At 40.1% G+C, this 15,054-nt stretch overlaps 1 protein-coding gene across 1 annotated transcript in view; it reads left to right on the top strand.

Annotated features, from left to right (window-relative positions):
• The window catches only part of cacna2d1a (calcium channel, voltage-dependent, alpha 2/delta subunit 1a), a 112,792-nt gene that overhangs the window by 63,749 nt on the left and 33,989 nt on the right, over window positions 1–15,054 (top strand). The window contains exons 7-9 of the mRNA XM_079656357.1: window positions 9,965–10,096; window positions 11,023–11,092; window positions 12,775–12,825. Of these exons, the coding sequence (XP_079512483.1) occupies window positions 9,965–10,096; window positions 11,023–11,092; window positions 12,775–12,825 (253 nt within the window). The remainder of the gene's footprint in view (window positions 1–9,964; window positions 10,097–11,022; window positions 11,093–12,774; window positions 12,826–15,054) is intronic.

The raw sequence follows: 15,054 nt of genomic DNA on the forward strand, positions 1-15,054 counted from the left end.
ACCCACGGCCCTATCAGAAACAATGCACAACGTGTTTTGGACGTAATATGGTCTTTGTTTACATTAGCAAGCATCGCCTGACACTGTACTGGAGAGAGTATGTGTAAAAAAGCAGGAAATAAAAAAAGAAACTGACCTTGTGGTAAACCCGCAAGAGAAAAAGCATTTGAGCTCCATACTGTTTCAAAAATAATCCTTGATGTGGTTTGGAACATGATATGGCGTTTAATCACGGCAGCGTTTAGCTGAGTATCTCTGTACTATTTTGAGCAGGCAAAAGCTCCACCTCCTCTTTTGTTTCTTTTTCGAGCTAAGGACCCAAATCAGCAGTTCTCTAACAGGGCTGAAACAGAGGGATATGAGGGATGTCTAAATTACATGATCTGTTTGGTATTTTGAGCAAAACACATCATAGATAGATTTTTTTTATATATATCTGAGACCCATAATATATGACTAAAAATAGCATGATAGGAGATCTTTAAAGTGACACTGTATAAGTAAACATATATCATGTCACATGTTGCAAAATACATTAAACAACACACATAATGCAGCATGCATGAACACAGTTTCCTTATACCCAGGCATGAGCTAATGGCCTCCTCAGCATTGATCGAGCATTCAATATTAATTTCCGTAATGATCATCACGCTGGGTTTGCTAAATGCTGGGAACTCTCTCACATGACTTTAATGTCCTTTCACAGCGAGTCAATCCACATAAATTGGATTATAAATGTGCAGAGTGACGGGGTTTGAGGCGTCTGACTGTGCAGACATTTCTATCATTGCCGAGTGGCCAAATGCACCCAGCTTTTTTAAATGCAACAGTTATAAGGATGAACGGGGGTGGTTGGAGTGTTGGAAGAAGGGGTTGTTTCCTAGTGTGAGTTATCACACATAACTTTGCTCTCTTTCTGCAACCATGGCCTCTTTCTTTCCTTCTTTCTCCTCTCTGCCTGTCTTTTTGTTCATTCATTTCTATTTTATTTTTTGCATCAAATCCACTAGCAGGTTTAATTTTCTTCTTTACCTCTTGTGGTTGTAAATTGATATGGTTGTGATTTTATAGAATACTAATGATGCTTCTGCTCTTTTTAAATATATATATATATATATATATATATTTCTTTAATGTGTTCCACAATGTCAATCACATTTCAATCTAATTTTCGAGATAGAAATCCATTTGCAATGTTTAATTTTCCTTTTTCTTTAACTGACCATTTTATAATCTAACTGCAGCTTCAAAAAAAATAAAAAGTGATTTAATTTTTCCATAATCACGCAGCCCTACTGGCTATCTGATCTCTTCCAGTTCTCACACTGGTGGAGGGCGGGGTCTGGATGGAGCACTATTTAGCAAAGTCTCACAGTGAGGCTGATGTTGGTGTTCCCCTTCTCTTTTCCCTTCTCTCTTACTCTATCAAGAAGAACAGGCTGCCACATTGATGCCACTCCGGCAGGCCAGCACTGTCAGCGTTGCCATGGCGATGTGTATCCGAGTGTGTATGTGTGTGTGGAAGGAGACGCACGTCCTTAGACACGCCCTGGTTTCTATCTTGTTGTGTGGAGGAAGGACTTGACTTAACTTGATTAGGGGGCTTTGTCTAGACAAGGCTGGCGTCCTTGTGGCTTTAGTGATGCTGAAGGAGAGATGTGTCATCCTCGTCTTTAACTGCTGGACACTTTTGTTGCATCCACCAATCCTTTTCATATTTTTTCCCTTCTCCTTAGTGTGTTTTCAAGTTCCTTCTCCCGATTTTCACCCCTACTTATTTGAGATGTTCTTTCTTTCTGTCCTTCTCCTCTGCAGCTCTAACCCCTCACTAAGTCTTCATGACTCGCTTCGATTTATTAAGCATATAATAGTGGGTTGTGGAGACAAATGTGCTACTGTCTTTCTCCCCCGCATTAGTCCTGCTGATTTAAAATCTATTCTCCCTGCTGATACAGTGTGGGTGGTCTGACTGGGATTCATTATCTTGTCCGTGTGTGTCCGTGCACGCACACTGGAGATGAATCAGAGTTTGTCTACGTGTGTGAATTAGTTTGAGAGAGAGAGGGGAAGAAACACTTGGGGTGTGAGAGTCGGCATGTGTGTGTGTCGCATCACATTCACCCACTGTACTGTGTGTGGTTTTCATGGCTGTGTGTTCTCGCTCATTAGGCGGATTGGCGTGGACGAGATGAGAGGAGAGCGTCGCGGCCTTGGCATGAGAGCCGAGGCTCGTCTGATGCCCGTTTGCATCAACGCTGTGTGGCACCTGTCAGCCCGAGACATACACACACACTGACGGGCTGAGATACTCTGACACTGTGTGTGAGCGTGTTTGTATCGAAGTCACAGACCCCGTGGCAAAGCTCACAGTGTAGAAATTGATTTTTTTGTTGTGCCACTTGATACACATCCTTTTTTTTATCTATGGTGCTTGCTGCCAAACTCTGATGTATCTTCATCTCTCTCTCTCTCTCTTCGTCCCTTATTTCTCTCTTCCTTCGCCCTATTACTGTCTTTGTGTCTGTGAACTGTGTCACTGTGACAAGTTGGATGCCTTCCCAGGATGCTGTAATCAGCTGATTGGGATTCCCCTCCATGCCATAATGTTCCAAGAGAATCTTTTTTTTAAACTTACCCTATTTTACCTTTAAATACAACTTTTTAGACAGTGAAAGAGATTTCTGCAATGCCACATACTGTACTGTTCTTGGATTCATATGCCATAATGGTAACCAATATTAACAAGTGACCCTTTGCAACCATAAAAAGGCTTGACTAGGACTAACTGCTTTTCATCTCAAGCAGTGTTTCTCACCTTATGACCTGACACCTTTCTCATGCTAAATAAATAGTGTGTGTGTGTGTGTGCTAGTGTCCCTTCCCTTTGGCCATTGCCGCTGTGTTCTAACACTACTGTACATAATAAGTACACTCAAGCCTTATCACCCGAAGCAACACATCATTTCACTTAATTAATCACCTAATTTCTGGTCTCAAACCCCATTCGGGCCGCAACTGTCTTTTTCTTTTTGTTATCAATTATTTTGCTCAGGATGTTTTTTATTAACTTATAATCTTTAAGTCTAATAAACATCCTAATATCCCAAACGTGATGTCTTAGAATACAATAACTTATTTTGTTCGACCAAAAAACTCCAAATGATAGCAAATTTGAGAGGGTGGTATCATACAACATTTGAATAGTTTTTCTATTCCTGCTTTTAAAATGACGATAAACGATTAATCATACCAATATACCCATCCATTCTTCCACTTATGGTTTCAGTCCTAATCACTATAGAGTGGCGAAGTCCCTCCCTTTCCGGTGGACCTCCATGGGACCTTATTTCGGAAACTAATGTATTGAAATCAATGGAGAGAGAAAGATTATCTTTCGATCCCGTTTGAATTGTGCCAGAAATTACACATATGATGTTTGTCAATTTAAAAGATAATTTTGCAAGTAAAAAAATAAATAATGTGTCGTAAAACTGTGAAGTAACAAATTTTTGTGTGTGAAACGCTCAATGAACTACATCTCTGGTCTCGCACAACAACACACCGTCACTACTGTCTTGCAAAACAAGGGATTGACTACCCTCACTATCACCGATTCACCACAATGAAACACGTCCAGAAGAATGTCATGCAAAGCTGCCTGCCTGCCTGCCTTCCTTTGATTCTCTCTGAACTGCCTGATCTTTTTAATGTTTAATGTCAACCATTTGTGCAGATAGCACAAAAGTAGAAAAGATCGCCGATGCTAATGTGGCGTTAGCGTTAGCATTTCTCCCCCGGGCTTAAATGGTGTATTATAGAATGATCACACCGGTGTGACAGTAGTCTTCAAAGGGTTCATGAAATATGACTTCTACTCTTACTGTTTAACATTTTGGGTTACTTCATGTTACTTCATGCTAAGGCTAATACAAATTACAAGGCTAAGGCTGTAATGCTAACTAACGTGCTTGCTACTAGCTAGGTAGCTAACTTGATCCAGCCACTCCTGGCCCTTTCATCAGACGGGAAGCGAAAGAACGAACAAGACCCATTGCTGGTATGATAACAACCTGGTACTAAGCACACAGGCATCGTTATCTTATCTTAGATATCTCTTATTTAGTGGAGGAAAACAATTGTGACATCAGTTGACATCACTTACGCTACTCTGGGATTTGTAGTCTTTCTAGTTGCGTATTTTTCATAGTCTTATATTTAAACCGTTTTACGACAAACTGTGACTTTTTTTACATGGAAATTATTTTTTAAGATTGTCAAACATCACATGTGTAATTCATGGCGCAATTCAAACGGGATCGAAAGATACGTTTTCTCTTTCCTTTGACTTCAACACATAATTTTTCCGAAATAAGGTCCCATGGACCGGAAGTAGATGGGCGTGACTTTGCCACTCTACTGGCACATCTGGTGGAAAAGATACATTATGGGAAGTGTATCTTTTTCTTTCTATGTTGGTGCTCATGTCATGATCAGTGGAAAAGTATCATTGAGTACAAGACCCCTTCTGATACGATGATTACAGGTTATCACCTCAGCAGCCCCCACCCTATAATTACTTTCAAAAGCACAGGCGGTTTCAGCCACCAGCGAGCCGATGACAGGGAGCTCCGCAGGGCATCGCCTTTCCCTCCTCACCCCCCCCCACACACACACACCCCTCACCACTCACTGCCAGATAGCCTACTGGTTGATTTCGGTTTTTCAAAGCATCTACATGCCTCACAGGGAATATTTAGTTACTTATTTTCGATATTCAGTTCACACATCTTCCCCTCCATATATTATTCATTTGTTTTAATTTCACATGTGTTCACCATGGGATCTGAATGGTGTGATTTCTTGATGCTGGACATCTTGGCAGAATTTATTACCAAGACAATAATTTTTCAATCTGCATTTTGGGGTTTGTGACCACAGTGTTAAAACATACAAAAACGTACAATGGGTCGTATTTGCAGACCTAAAAAGCTCATTACTGAAACCAACCCAGTGTTTCCCCTAGGATGGAGTCATAGCAGCGGTGCTAAGGCACGTGGGCCCAGCATAATGTGAGTACGGAGCGCGTGGGATTTTTTAGTGTGTGCACGTGCGAAGTGCGCCCCGCCAATTTGTTTATACGTGTCAGCACAAGAAAGGCTCTTGAGGCCTAATACCAGGGCCGGTTCTAGACAATTTGCTGCCCTAGGTGAGATTTTAGGCGAGATTTTATGTGTAAAGAATAAATGAAAAAAAGACAAATACAATGCAAAAACAGAAACTTATGGACATAGGTAATAGACGTCAAAATGGCTTCAAATGTATTCAGTATTGTATGAACATGTTTGAATTGGGGGGTGGACGTCACATCTTCTAGGGGGGTCTGGGGGTATACCGCCCCGGGAAGATTGTTTTTTGAACATTTTACTGTAAAATGCTTCAATCTGGTGCACTTTGAGCACACAGTTACTAGAGACCTGATCTAGGGGGCATAAGTCTAAAACGTCCATATGAAAAAGATCGGTTTACATTTTAATAATCAAATAAGTATGTGAACATAACCAATAACCTACCATAGCCAATAACAAATAAATGTAGCTTATTTTATTTTTGTTGTTCATTCATATCTTATTTGACCTAGTTAACATTTATTTGTTTATGCATATTTTTGTATCTCTCCAACTTTAAACAATATTTTTGGTTAACTGTCCTATAGTATACATTGGAATGATTTAAAACCTGTTTTTATGTATCCTAATAATTATAAAGGAGTGCCTTGGAAATATGTGTTTACATAATTTGTGGTCAAAACGTTTGAGACCCACTGAGATAACTTAGACTAAAATCTAAATACTCAGAGAGTCCTTAACCTCACTGAGCCTCTCAGTCTGAGAGGAGAGCTCTCCTCCACCCTGGTTGTAGAAACATCTACTTCTTATCTCCGTTAGCGCAGCTAGCACCAGATTCTAATAACAACAAAGCCGGTACCAGTGCGCCCTCTCCCTTGCTCGCTCTCTCGCTACCACGCTCGCACTTTGGCTGTGAGCTGCGGGCGCCTGATAAGCCAACATCCCCCACTTTCATCACTTACAGCGCCCGCCGTACAGGGCAAATTAAACGTGCAACCGGGGTGAAAAGGGTGTTACATTTACTTAATTATGAATGTTGTTACATCAAGGCCGAACATTTGGATGAGCGCCAACGGTCAAAAATGTTTTTTCCCTCCCAGAGCTATCAGCGCAGCGCCCCCCAGATTTGGCGCCCAAGGCGACCGCCTGTGTCGCCTATGCCAGTAACACAAATACTGCAAATCCACATAACAAACAATCAAAAATGAAAAAGGGTCACCACTTATTATTATTTTAAGAAAAGAAAAAAAAAGTTACAAAAAATATATATATATATATATATTTTTGGGTACCTGGCTGGCGCCCCCTAGCAGCGGCGCTCATATTTCAGCAGCGGCGCTGCGCCGCCACTATTTGTATATAGAGGAAACACTGCAACCTGTTGTTTTTATTATTTCTGGACCTGAATTAACATCTTAATAAAAGTCTCACAAACCAATGTATAGCAGGAACCTGGAACCTATTAGCTGTTTGGCACCATGCATGCACAAACATATGTAGTAGTATAGTAAGCTACCTATAGTACCTGTACTATACTATCCATTCCTTAATAAAAGCTATAAATGCTTTTGCATAAACTGTGGAAACTTATTGAACCATTACAGTAGCTAACAAGCTTGCTAGCTGTTTTCCTTTATTTAAACTCTTATAACTTACATTTGTGTAAATTCAAAAAAAGTCTATATTGAGTCAATCTATGTATAATACTGTTAGCTTGGTAGCTCCAGTATTGATCAACCCTAGAAAAGAGTCCCTACGTCAACAAAGTTAGAACCCTTTGGGCAGGATGAGCATGAGAATTTTGCTGAGCCACTTTGTAGTGTGACCTGGCCCTTTAAAGTATTCTATACATATTGTTCCCCACATGTCACTGTTATGTCACATAAGCGCTGCACCAACTGCTCAGTGCCAGCTGACAAAATGTAAATGGAAAGCACTGTCCTTGGATTCTTTCTCTCTTTTCCTAATTTCTTCAATTTTTCCTCTGATCACTCATTATTTTGTAATTTCTCAAGAGTGAAAACAGAATCTCATTGCACAAAACTAATTTGTAGAAGATTCATAAAAACATGGACATTCTTCTTTTAGCTTGTTACCATCCCTTAAGAGAAACACAAACAAATAAATAATTGTAGGTATTGGTAATATCCATATTTGTTGCAGTCACAAACACATTAGCCCCACCCCCCAATGTCCCTCAGGCCATGATGCCCCTCATGACATACGGTTGACTGTGTGTGTGACCTTGAGAAACACACATTGCCACAGAGATGGATCTGTTAACACTACAACAGTGATTTGTTTCAGTATTTAGCTGAAAATGGAGGACACCTTTCCACACTTTTGATATTGTTGCTCATCAGTGGTGTCTGACCTGCACATCGATCCAGGGTGATTGTTATGTGGGTCTGCATTCAAATCCCTATGGGAGGCTGTAATGGGTTTGTCAGTGTCACACAGGGGAACAAAACCAACCGACACAGTCAGGAGAAAAAACAGAGGCATTTATCTTGTCCCTCTTCCTCATCGTGTTTCTACTTGGACACAATTCCCCTGATGGGTTGGTCACTACATTGACTTTGCAGATGATGGGCAAATTAAATACTGAATGTGCGCTTTCGTTGTTAGTTTACCATTCAGTATGGGGGGGGGAAGGTACCAATGCTTCTTGTAATGAGGTCATGATACACTGGGACTTCTTGTTACTGATGTCAAGGAAACCAGCAGGACTAATCCATTAACGGCTATCCTCGGGGAGCACAGAGATCAGGCCTGAAAACATTGTCACCACATATCATGGGGATGTTTTGCTCTACAATACCAAAGGGAGCAATTTAAAGCCCTGTCTAAAATCTATTTGTATTCAACAATAGAAACTTGATAAAGGAGGCGCTACAATTGGGTTATTAAGGACAGGGATTAGACCGAAATGCAAACAGATGATGAAGCAGCAGGATTAGTTTTTTGTTTTTTTAACCCTTACAGGCATAAAGGATGTTGAATGGTCTTTTGTTAAGGAAGGTTCCTAATTGAGTGAAATGACGTGGAAACATTTAAAGGTGGGTTAGGTACAGTAAGTTTGAGAAACCGGCTCGAGATACACTTTTTGTTATATTCCATGGAATGCTCTTAACATCCCGATAGCAATGAATATCTTAAGTGCTTTGACAGAAAATCCATTAAAAAAAATGTCATCTGTGGAAGCCGTAGTACTGTAAAAAGCACGACCAATCATCTGAGCCGGCCCGGCTAAAATAACTGGATGGCCTACCTGCCTATCAGCTTTCCATCTGTGCACAAACTTATCTCGTGCCCTCATTGGTCATGTGCTCTGTAAGGAAGTGGCAGATTTGTTCCGGCTGTGTATTTTCAAATTGTAGCGCACTCGAGCTGGTTTCTCCAGAATTACCTACCTCACCTTTAAGAGGCAGCCATGATAAGAGCTGGATTAAATGCTAAGGAAAGGTGCTTCAGTGCTTTCTTTCTTACAAGCGATTCTACAGCAATGAGTTTGGGAGAGCCACAGAGATGTGGGAGGTTGAGAGGACAAAGAAACATTTCTATACTTGGCAGGCCATTGCTTTTCTACTTAGTTAAAGAGTACACTGAGTTTTTCTTGGTGGTAATTTTTCCCTAAAGAGACTAGTACTAACTATACAAAACGCCTCTTCCTTTGTAAATTGGCAATATGATTTTTGTTACAGAGGCTCTATTCCAAATGACATACAACTTTTCTTTAAAAATCTTTTTAATTTTTGTATGTACTGTAGTTGCCCTTTATGAAGTTCATACTGTTGCATGTGGAATGCATACAAATGAAAGACATTAGGTCATGAACTTTGACCCAATTGCTCATATACATTTGTTGCAGTCAGTTAGCGCAAAAGTTCAACGAGCATCTGTTTCTGCTCTCTCGGCATCTCAGTCGACATATTCTCTGCTGTGCAGGGGATCGTGGGTCAGAAACGCCAGAATATTAAGCTGTCTTTCTTTTTGCAAAAGGCCACCAGAGGCAGTAAGACATCCTGGTATTTTTAGCATAATGTACACACGTACACGTACACGTACACACACACACACACACACACACACACACACACACACACACACACACACACACACACACACACACACACACACACACACACTCACACTCACACTCACACTCACACTCACACTCACACACACACACAAGTATGACTCATGCACCGCATCAATGTGACGTGCAGCCCACTCTCACTAGCCCTGCCTTTTTAGATCAAACTAGATTGTTAGGGCATTAAGGCAGTAAGAGCTCCTGCTGACAAACAGGTAAACAAATCGTTAACTGTATGTCTGTCCCTAGAGGACCCAGGAGATGATTTTGTATTATTCCAGAAATATCAAATTGGATCATTCTGTTTTTGCCTCCCTCTCCACTTTATTGCACACTTTTCACCACTGTAGATTTGGCATGTGTGTTGAGGGCCAAAAAGTCAAAGAAATAGAAATATCCCATCATGGCAGATGGTGTGTGTGTGTGTGTGTGTGTGTGTGTGTGTGTGTGTGTGTGTGTGTGTGTGTGTGTGTGTGTGTGTGTGTGTGTGTGTGTGTGTGTGTGTGTGTGTGTGTGTGTGTGTGTGTGTGTGTGTGTGTGTGTGTGTGTGTGTGTGTGTGTGTGTGTGTGTGTGTGTGTGTGTGTGTGTGTGTGTGTGTGTAGTTTCCCTTTTTTAGCATTGAGTTTTCAGATTAAATGTTTTTGAAGATTCTTGACATTTTGTGTGAATACTATGCCTTTACTTTTGTACAAACTTGACTCGTTTAAACTGTGTGTTTGTTCGCTGTGTGTGTTACAGCTACCATCATTTTAAACGAGTTAAATTGGACGGAGGCCTTGGAGGACATATTCCGGAAAAACAAAGAGGAAGATCCTTCACTCCTCTGGCAGGTGTTTGGCTCTGCAACCGGATTGGCTCGATACTTCCCAGGTGAGCAGGCAAGCAGCCAATGAGGTTAATCCAATAGCCTGCTGACCTTTCTGTGGTCAGTGATGAGGACAAATAAAAATCCCCTAAAAGTTCAATTTCAGCATAAATGTATTTCAAAAAGATGCACGCAAAAACAACAATGTCTAGCTGATTTTCACACCATTCTTTCTTTTGACGTTTGGCTGAGAGGCAAATCATTCATGAATCTCTTATTGAAAAGCTGATAGGTCAATATGGTCATGACCATCTTTCATAATGTTAGGTTTTAAAAGCATGCACCTCTTAACCTCCTGTTCTTTCTTGTGAAGCACTTTTATTTCCGTGAAAGGTGCTATACTAAATAAACATATTATATTATTATTACCGGTAAATGTCAGTTTACAATCAGTTGTTTTCTTTAGGTTACTAAAAGGATTGCTTAAAATAAATAGTTTGACATTTTGTTTATCCCGTACGCTTACTAACTACAGTAGATCATTCTTATATATGTGCTTAAATTATCAAGATGGCCCCTGAAGGCAATTAGCTAGCTTAAGTTGAAGTCCTGGACTTTGGTTGCCAAATCATCATTAGTTACTATAATTAACTGTGAACCAGAAGTGAATAATTTTATATCTCAGTGTTGTACACATGTATCAAAAGAGATATGTGTTAATTAGTGAGCTGTCAAGTGCTGTTTTTGTTAACAGTTGGCCAAGGCTAGCTTTTTCACCCTGCCAACAGTATTCATATTAAGCTAAGCTAATAGCCTTCTGGTTTTAATTGGACACAAACATCTACCTCTTCGCTAAAAAGCAAATGGCATATTTCAAATGATTCTTTTAAGATATAAGAAATCCAACAAACATATTAATTAACCAGAAATCTAGGTTTTATATGAAGTAAACATACTTACCGTGGCCAATTTTATTCCTGTCATATCCCAGCATCCCCTTGGATAGACTCGAGCACTTCAGCCAATAAGATCGACCTCTACGATGTGCGCAGGCGACCGTGGTGAGTGTATTGTGGGATGTGCATTTTTGTTTTGTGTCTCTAATCACATCATTGTCCGTCATTTCTCTACTGTTTGTCAAGGGCTGACATACAGTATAGCATTCAAATACCTGTGTAATTGTCATATTAAACGTTCATCTGCTAAAACACTACTTTCATTAACATATTACACACAATACGCTATCTGTACAAAAAAAACACACACAGTTTAAAACAATCTCATCCAAGTCTCTGGCCAAAGCCACTTAAAGGTCCCATGTCATGCTTTTCCGGTTATTACCCGTCCCCTTGTTTTATGCATGTAAACGGTCTGCAAAGTCACAAACCCTCAAAGTACACCCTGTAGCGAGTAAAACTCTAACACAGAAAATACCTGTCTATGCTGCCCCAGAACGCCTCGTTGGAGATTTTTATTTTTCCATTTTTTTCTTCCTGAGTATGGTGACGTAACCATTCCCAGGTTCAAATGGACCAATCCGTGGAGCTCCTCACACACACACACACACACGCACACACGCACGCACAAACACACACACACACACACACACACACACACACACACACACACACACACACACACCACACACACATACGCACTCACTCAGCCTTATCTTTTCTCAGCCGCTGTACTCCGCGGAGTTTCGCCGGCACAAACACTCACTCAGCCTTATCATTTCTCAGCCGCGGCTCCGTGGATCTCCACTCACAATTCGCCACACACTCACGTGTGTGTGCTCAGGCTGAGTTCCGCGGTGTCTCGCTGTCTCGCAGACCCCACGCAGCAACCCGGAAACGACACCAATAATCCAGCTCACACTGTCCGCTCCTTGAGCCTCAAAGGGCGGGGCAGCGAGCCCCACAACGTCCTGCCAACACGGCACCCAGGCCCCACGCAGCATTCTCATCTGTTTGTCATTTCTGTTGTCATTTTCTGGTTGCTAACAAACGCCATTGTAACACATAGCACACATCAGAGCACAGTGGGCTCATAGGGAGGAGGGGGGGGGGGGGGGGCAGGAGCTCCAACAAGGCGTGTAGGACAGAGAGTGAATACACATACTATACAGAGATGCTGTATGAGAAAAAAAACAATGTGATTTTGGAACATTGAACAATGTAAATCTATTCTAGTTGACCTCAACAATGGAATTATGATCAGTAGAAATGGCCATGACATGGGACCTTTAAACAAACACATCGGAGCACTGATAATTAAGCCTCTGCAGATCAAAGGCTACCAAAACAAAAGCTTCACTAGTTTCCTAAACATTTGTTTAAATCTGGATGGAAGCCATCAATACACTTTTAACCATGTCATGTCATGGTTTCATGACATTTCACAAGCCCGAAAGCCTCTTTGGCTATTGTGCTCTCGAGCTCTGAACAAAATTGCACAACAGTTTATTTGTTTATTTTCTAAAATATGAACAGAAATGTCATTAAAGATTACAAAGGTATGGTTGATTTGACATCAAAATGATCTAGAGTGACATTTGTTCAGCTGAAAGAGTGATGAGAGTGCAATATGTACTGTCTCATCACTTTTTTAATGTGCTGAAGATTGTGTTCCTTAGTTTTGACAAAATAACTTCTTCATTATTATAATTGTTTGTGTGCTCCGCTGTATCCTACATTTGTGTTTAATATCCATGACCTTTACTGTGTGTTTTATTACTCACCAGGTATATTCAGGGGGCAGCGTCACCTAAGGACATGCTGATCCTGGTAGATGCGTGAGTGATTCATCTACAGTCAGATTTTGTCCTTTTATTTTGTGCCGGTAGGCTCTGATGCTAATTCTCAGACGGCGCTGTACTCATGGCTGCCTCAGTACTCGAATGACAAACAAAAAGCTGTCAGTATATCAGGCGACTTCCTCATTTACAGTCCAGTTGGTTCTTCCTGTGATGAATGATGAGTTACATTAAGAGTTAGAAGATGTTTAGGGAGCATTCCGGAGCCATATTTGTAACGACAGCAGTTCAGTTTTAGAGAACTTAAGATCATTACTAAGAAACAAACAATATTACCTTTTTCAGATTTCCCAGAGTCCCTTTCAAAACTGAAATAAGGGTTTTATTTCCCATATTTACCAAAGCCAAACATTTAAACCCCTTTCCAATTCAGGTTAAATAGAACTGCAAACCTACCAACAATGAACATAACATATTTTAAGTCAATTCCACCAATTTTTATGTAAACATAAGTGTACTTAAGGATAAGGAATTCAATATTCTATGTTGTATTTTAGTCAATGTGATGCTCTGAAAATAGTAAAACCAATAAGTAATTAATATTTTTTATTATTCACCACGACCAATATCACTTAATTTTTCGGAATATTTGTTGCTTGTTTCATTTTAAAAGACTATAGCCTAAATGAGAGTTTCAGGGCTAAATGACAAGCAATATTATAAAGGAAATGTTGCCTACATTTGCAGCTCTTATTAAAGCTCTGGAAGTGGTCACCCAGGGGATTTATGAGGCTTATTGGATATTAAAAACCTCCCTCCATTACCCCGGCAGCCCCCGCCCGCGAAACTGTGTCTCAGGGCTTCTTAACATTTAACAACCTAATAATGTGTCATACCCACTTAACGGGAAGAAACTCAGCTAACTGACGATATTAACCATTTTTAGCTAAACAAAACACAACTCTAACGCCAAGCCTCTGAATTAGCACTAAGTGAAAAAATGCTAACGCACTTAGCACAGACCTCACGGTAGAAATACTTTATTACTTATCAGATCTGCACAAACAAGATATCAGATTAAAGCTGAGATTCCACAGATTCTAGAGGTATAAGTATCATCACTGAAAAACTCAGGGCATAGAAAGGCAAACCCAGACAACACTCAACGTAGCTTTACGGGACCAAAACGGAAAATAAGTCTTACCTTTTCTGTTTTCTGATCAAAAGTTGTGTTCAATGGCATTAAAACGCATAAAATGTCTCTGCGTCACTTTGAAATGATTACGGATAATCCATCGTCATATTTATGGTAAAAAGCGTAGTTTTCAGTTTTCAGTTTTCAGAGCATAACATAGCTTTCGGTTTGGGCAAGCTGCGTGTGCATCACTCTCACTCCACAATGGTAACGTGTATGTGGATTTAAGAACTTCCCCTTCGATTCTATTGGCTCTAACCAAATATCCACCCAAATGACCCCAGAAGTGTTTTTGCTAAAACTCTCTAAAAAGGTCAAATTTCACTTGTTTTGCATCAATCTTGATACAGGGTACTTATTATATGTTATAGTTTGGATTCCTAAAGGTTTTTGCCTACTATCCCATCATTCAAGGGTGGTTTTCACTATAAGTAATGTGTGTTTTTTTGGACGGACACTATAATTTACATTGTTTTACTATGTTCAATCTGAATTTACTTTAAAATAAAAAAAATTCTATATTGATTCAGACTTTTCTACATCCAACTCTACATAAACTCAGATTATTAATTTACCCCTTTTTAGAGGTGAAGATATAGTAAATTGTTCTGGGAATTTCATTTTCGAGCCTGAGACCTGAAAAACAGGCTCCGGGCTTAACAGGTTAATGTAATAAATGTTCCCATATCTAGCCTGCTTGTTAATGGAAGAAACTTGCAGTCACGAGGTCCCTGCCTTTAACGCGTGAATAGTTTATTTTCCTCTACTTGTGCAGAAGGCTTTACAGATGGCAATGTCACTTCAAGTCTGTTCAACATTTTGGCACATAGTAAGATATCTCGCCAACTTATTGCTATTTTTTTCAATATTCATGTTTTCGATACCCAGTGAAATCAGGTTCAGTTGTCTTGTACACAAGATATCAAAAGGCAAATTAACAGATGGTAATAGTCTTTCTTTAAAAAAATTGACTTAATGTTAATATATCCATCTATCCATTTTCTTATCTAGCTGTGCATACGAAAGAATAGAGAGAACCACAGATGAAAAGTGTTTTTATACGTACTATGGTA

This window comes from Notothenia rossii (assembly GCF_949606895.1).
Source record: "Notothenia rossii genome assembly, chromosome: 10".
NCBI classification, from domain to species: Eukaryota; Metazoa; Chordata; class Actinopteri; order Perciformes; family Nototheniidae; genus Notothenia; species Notothenia rossii.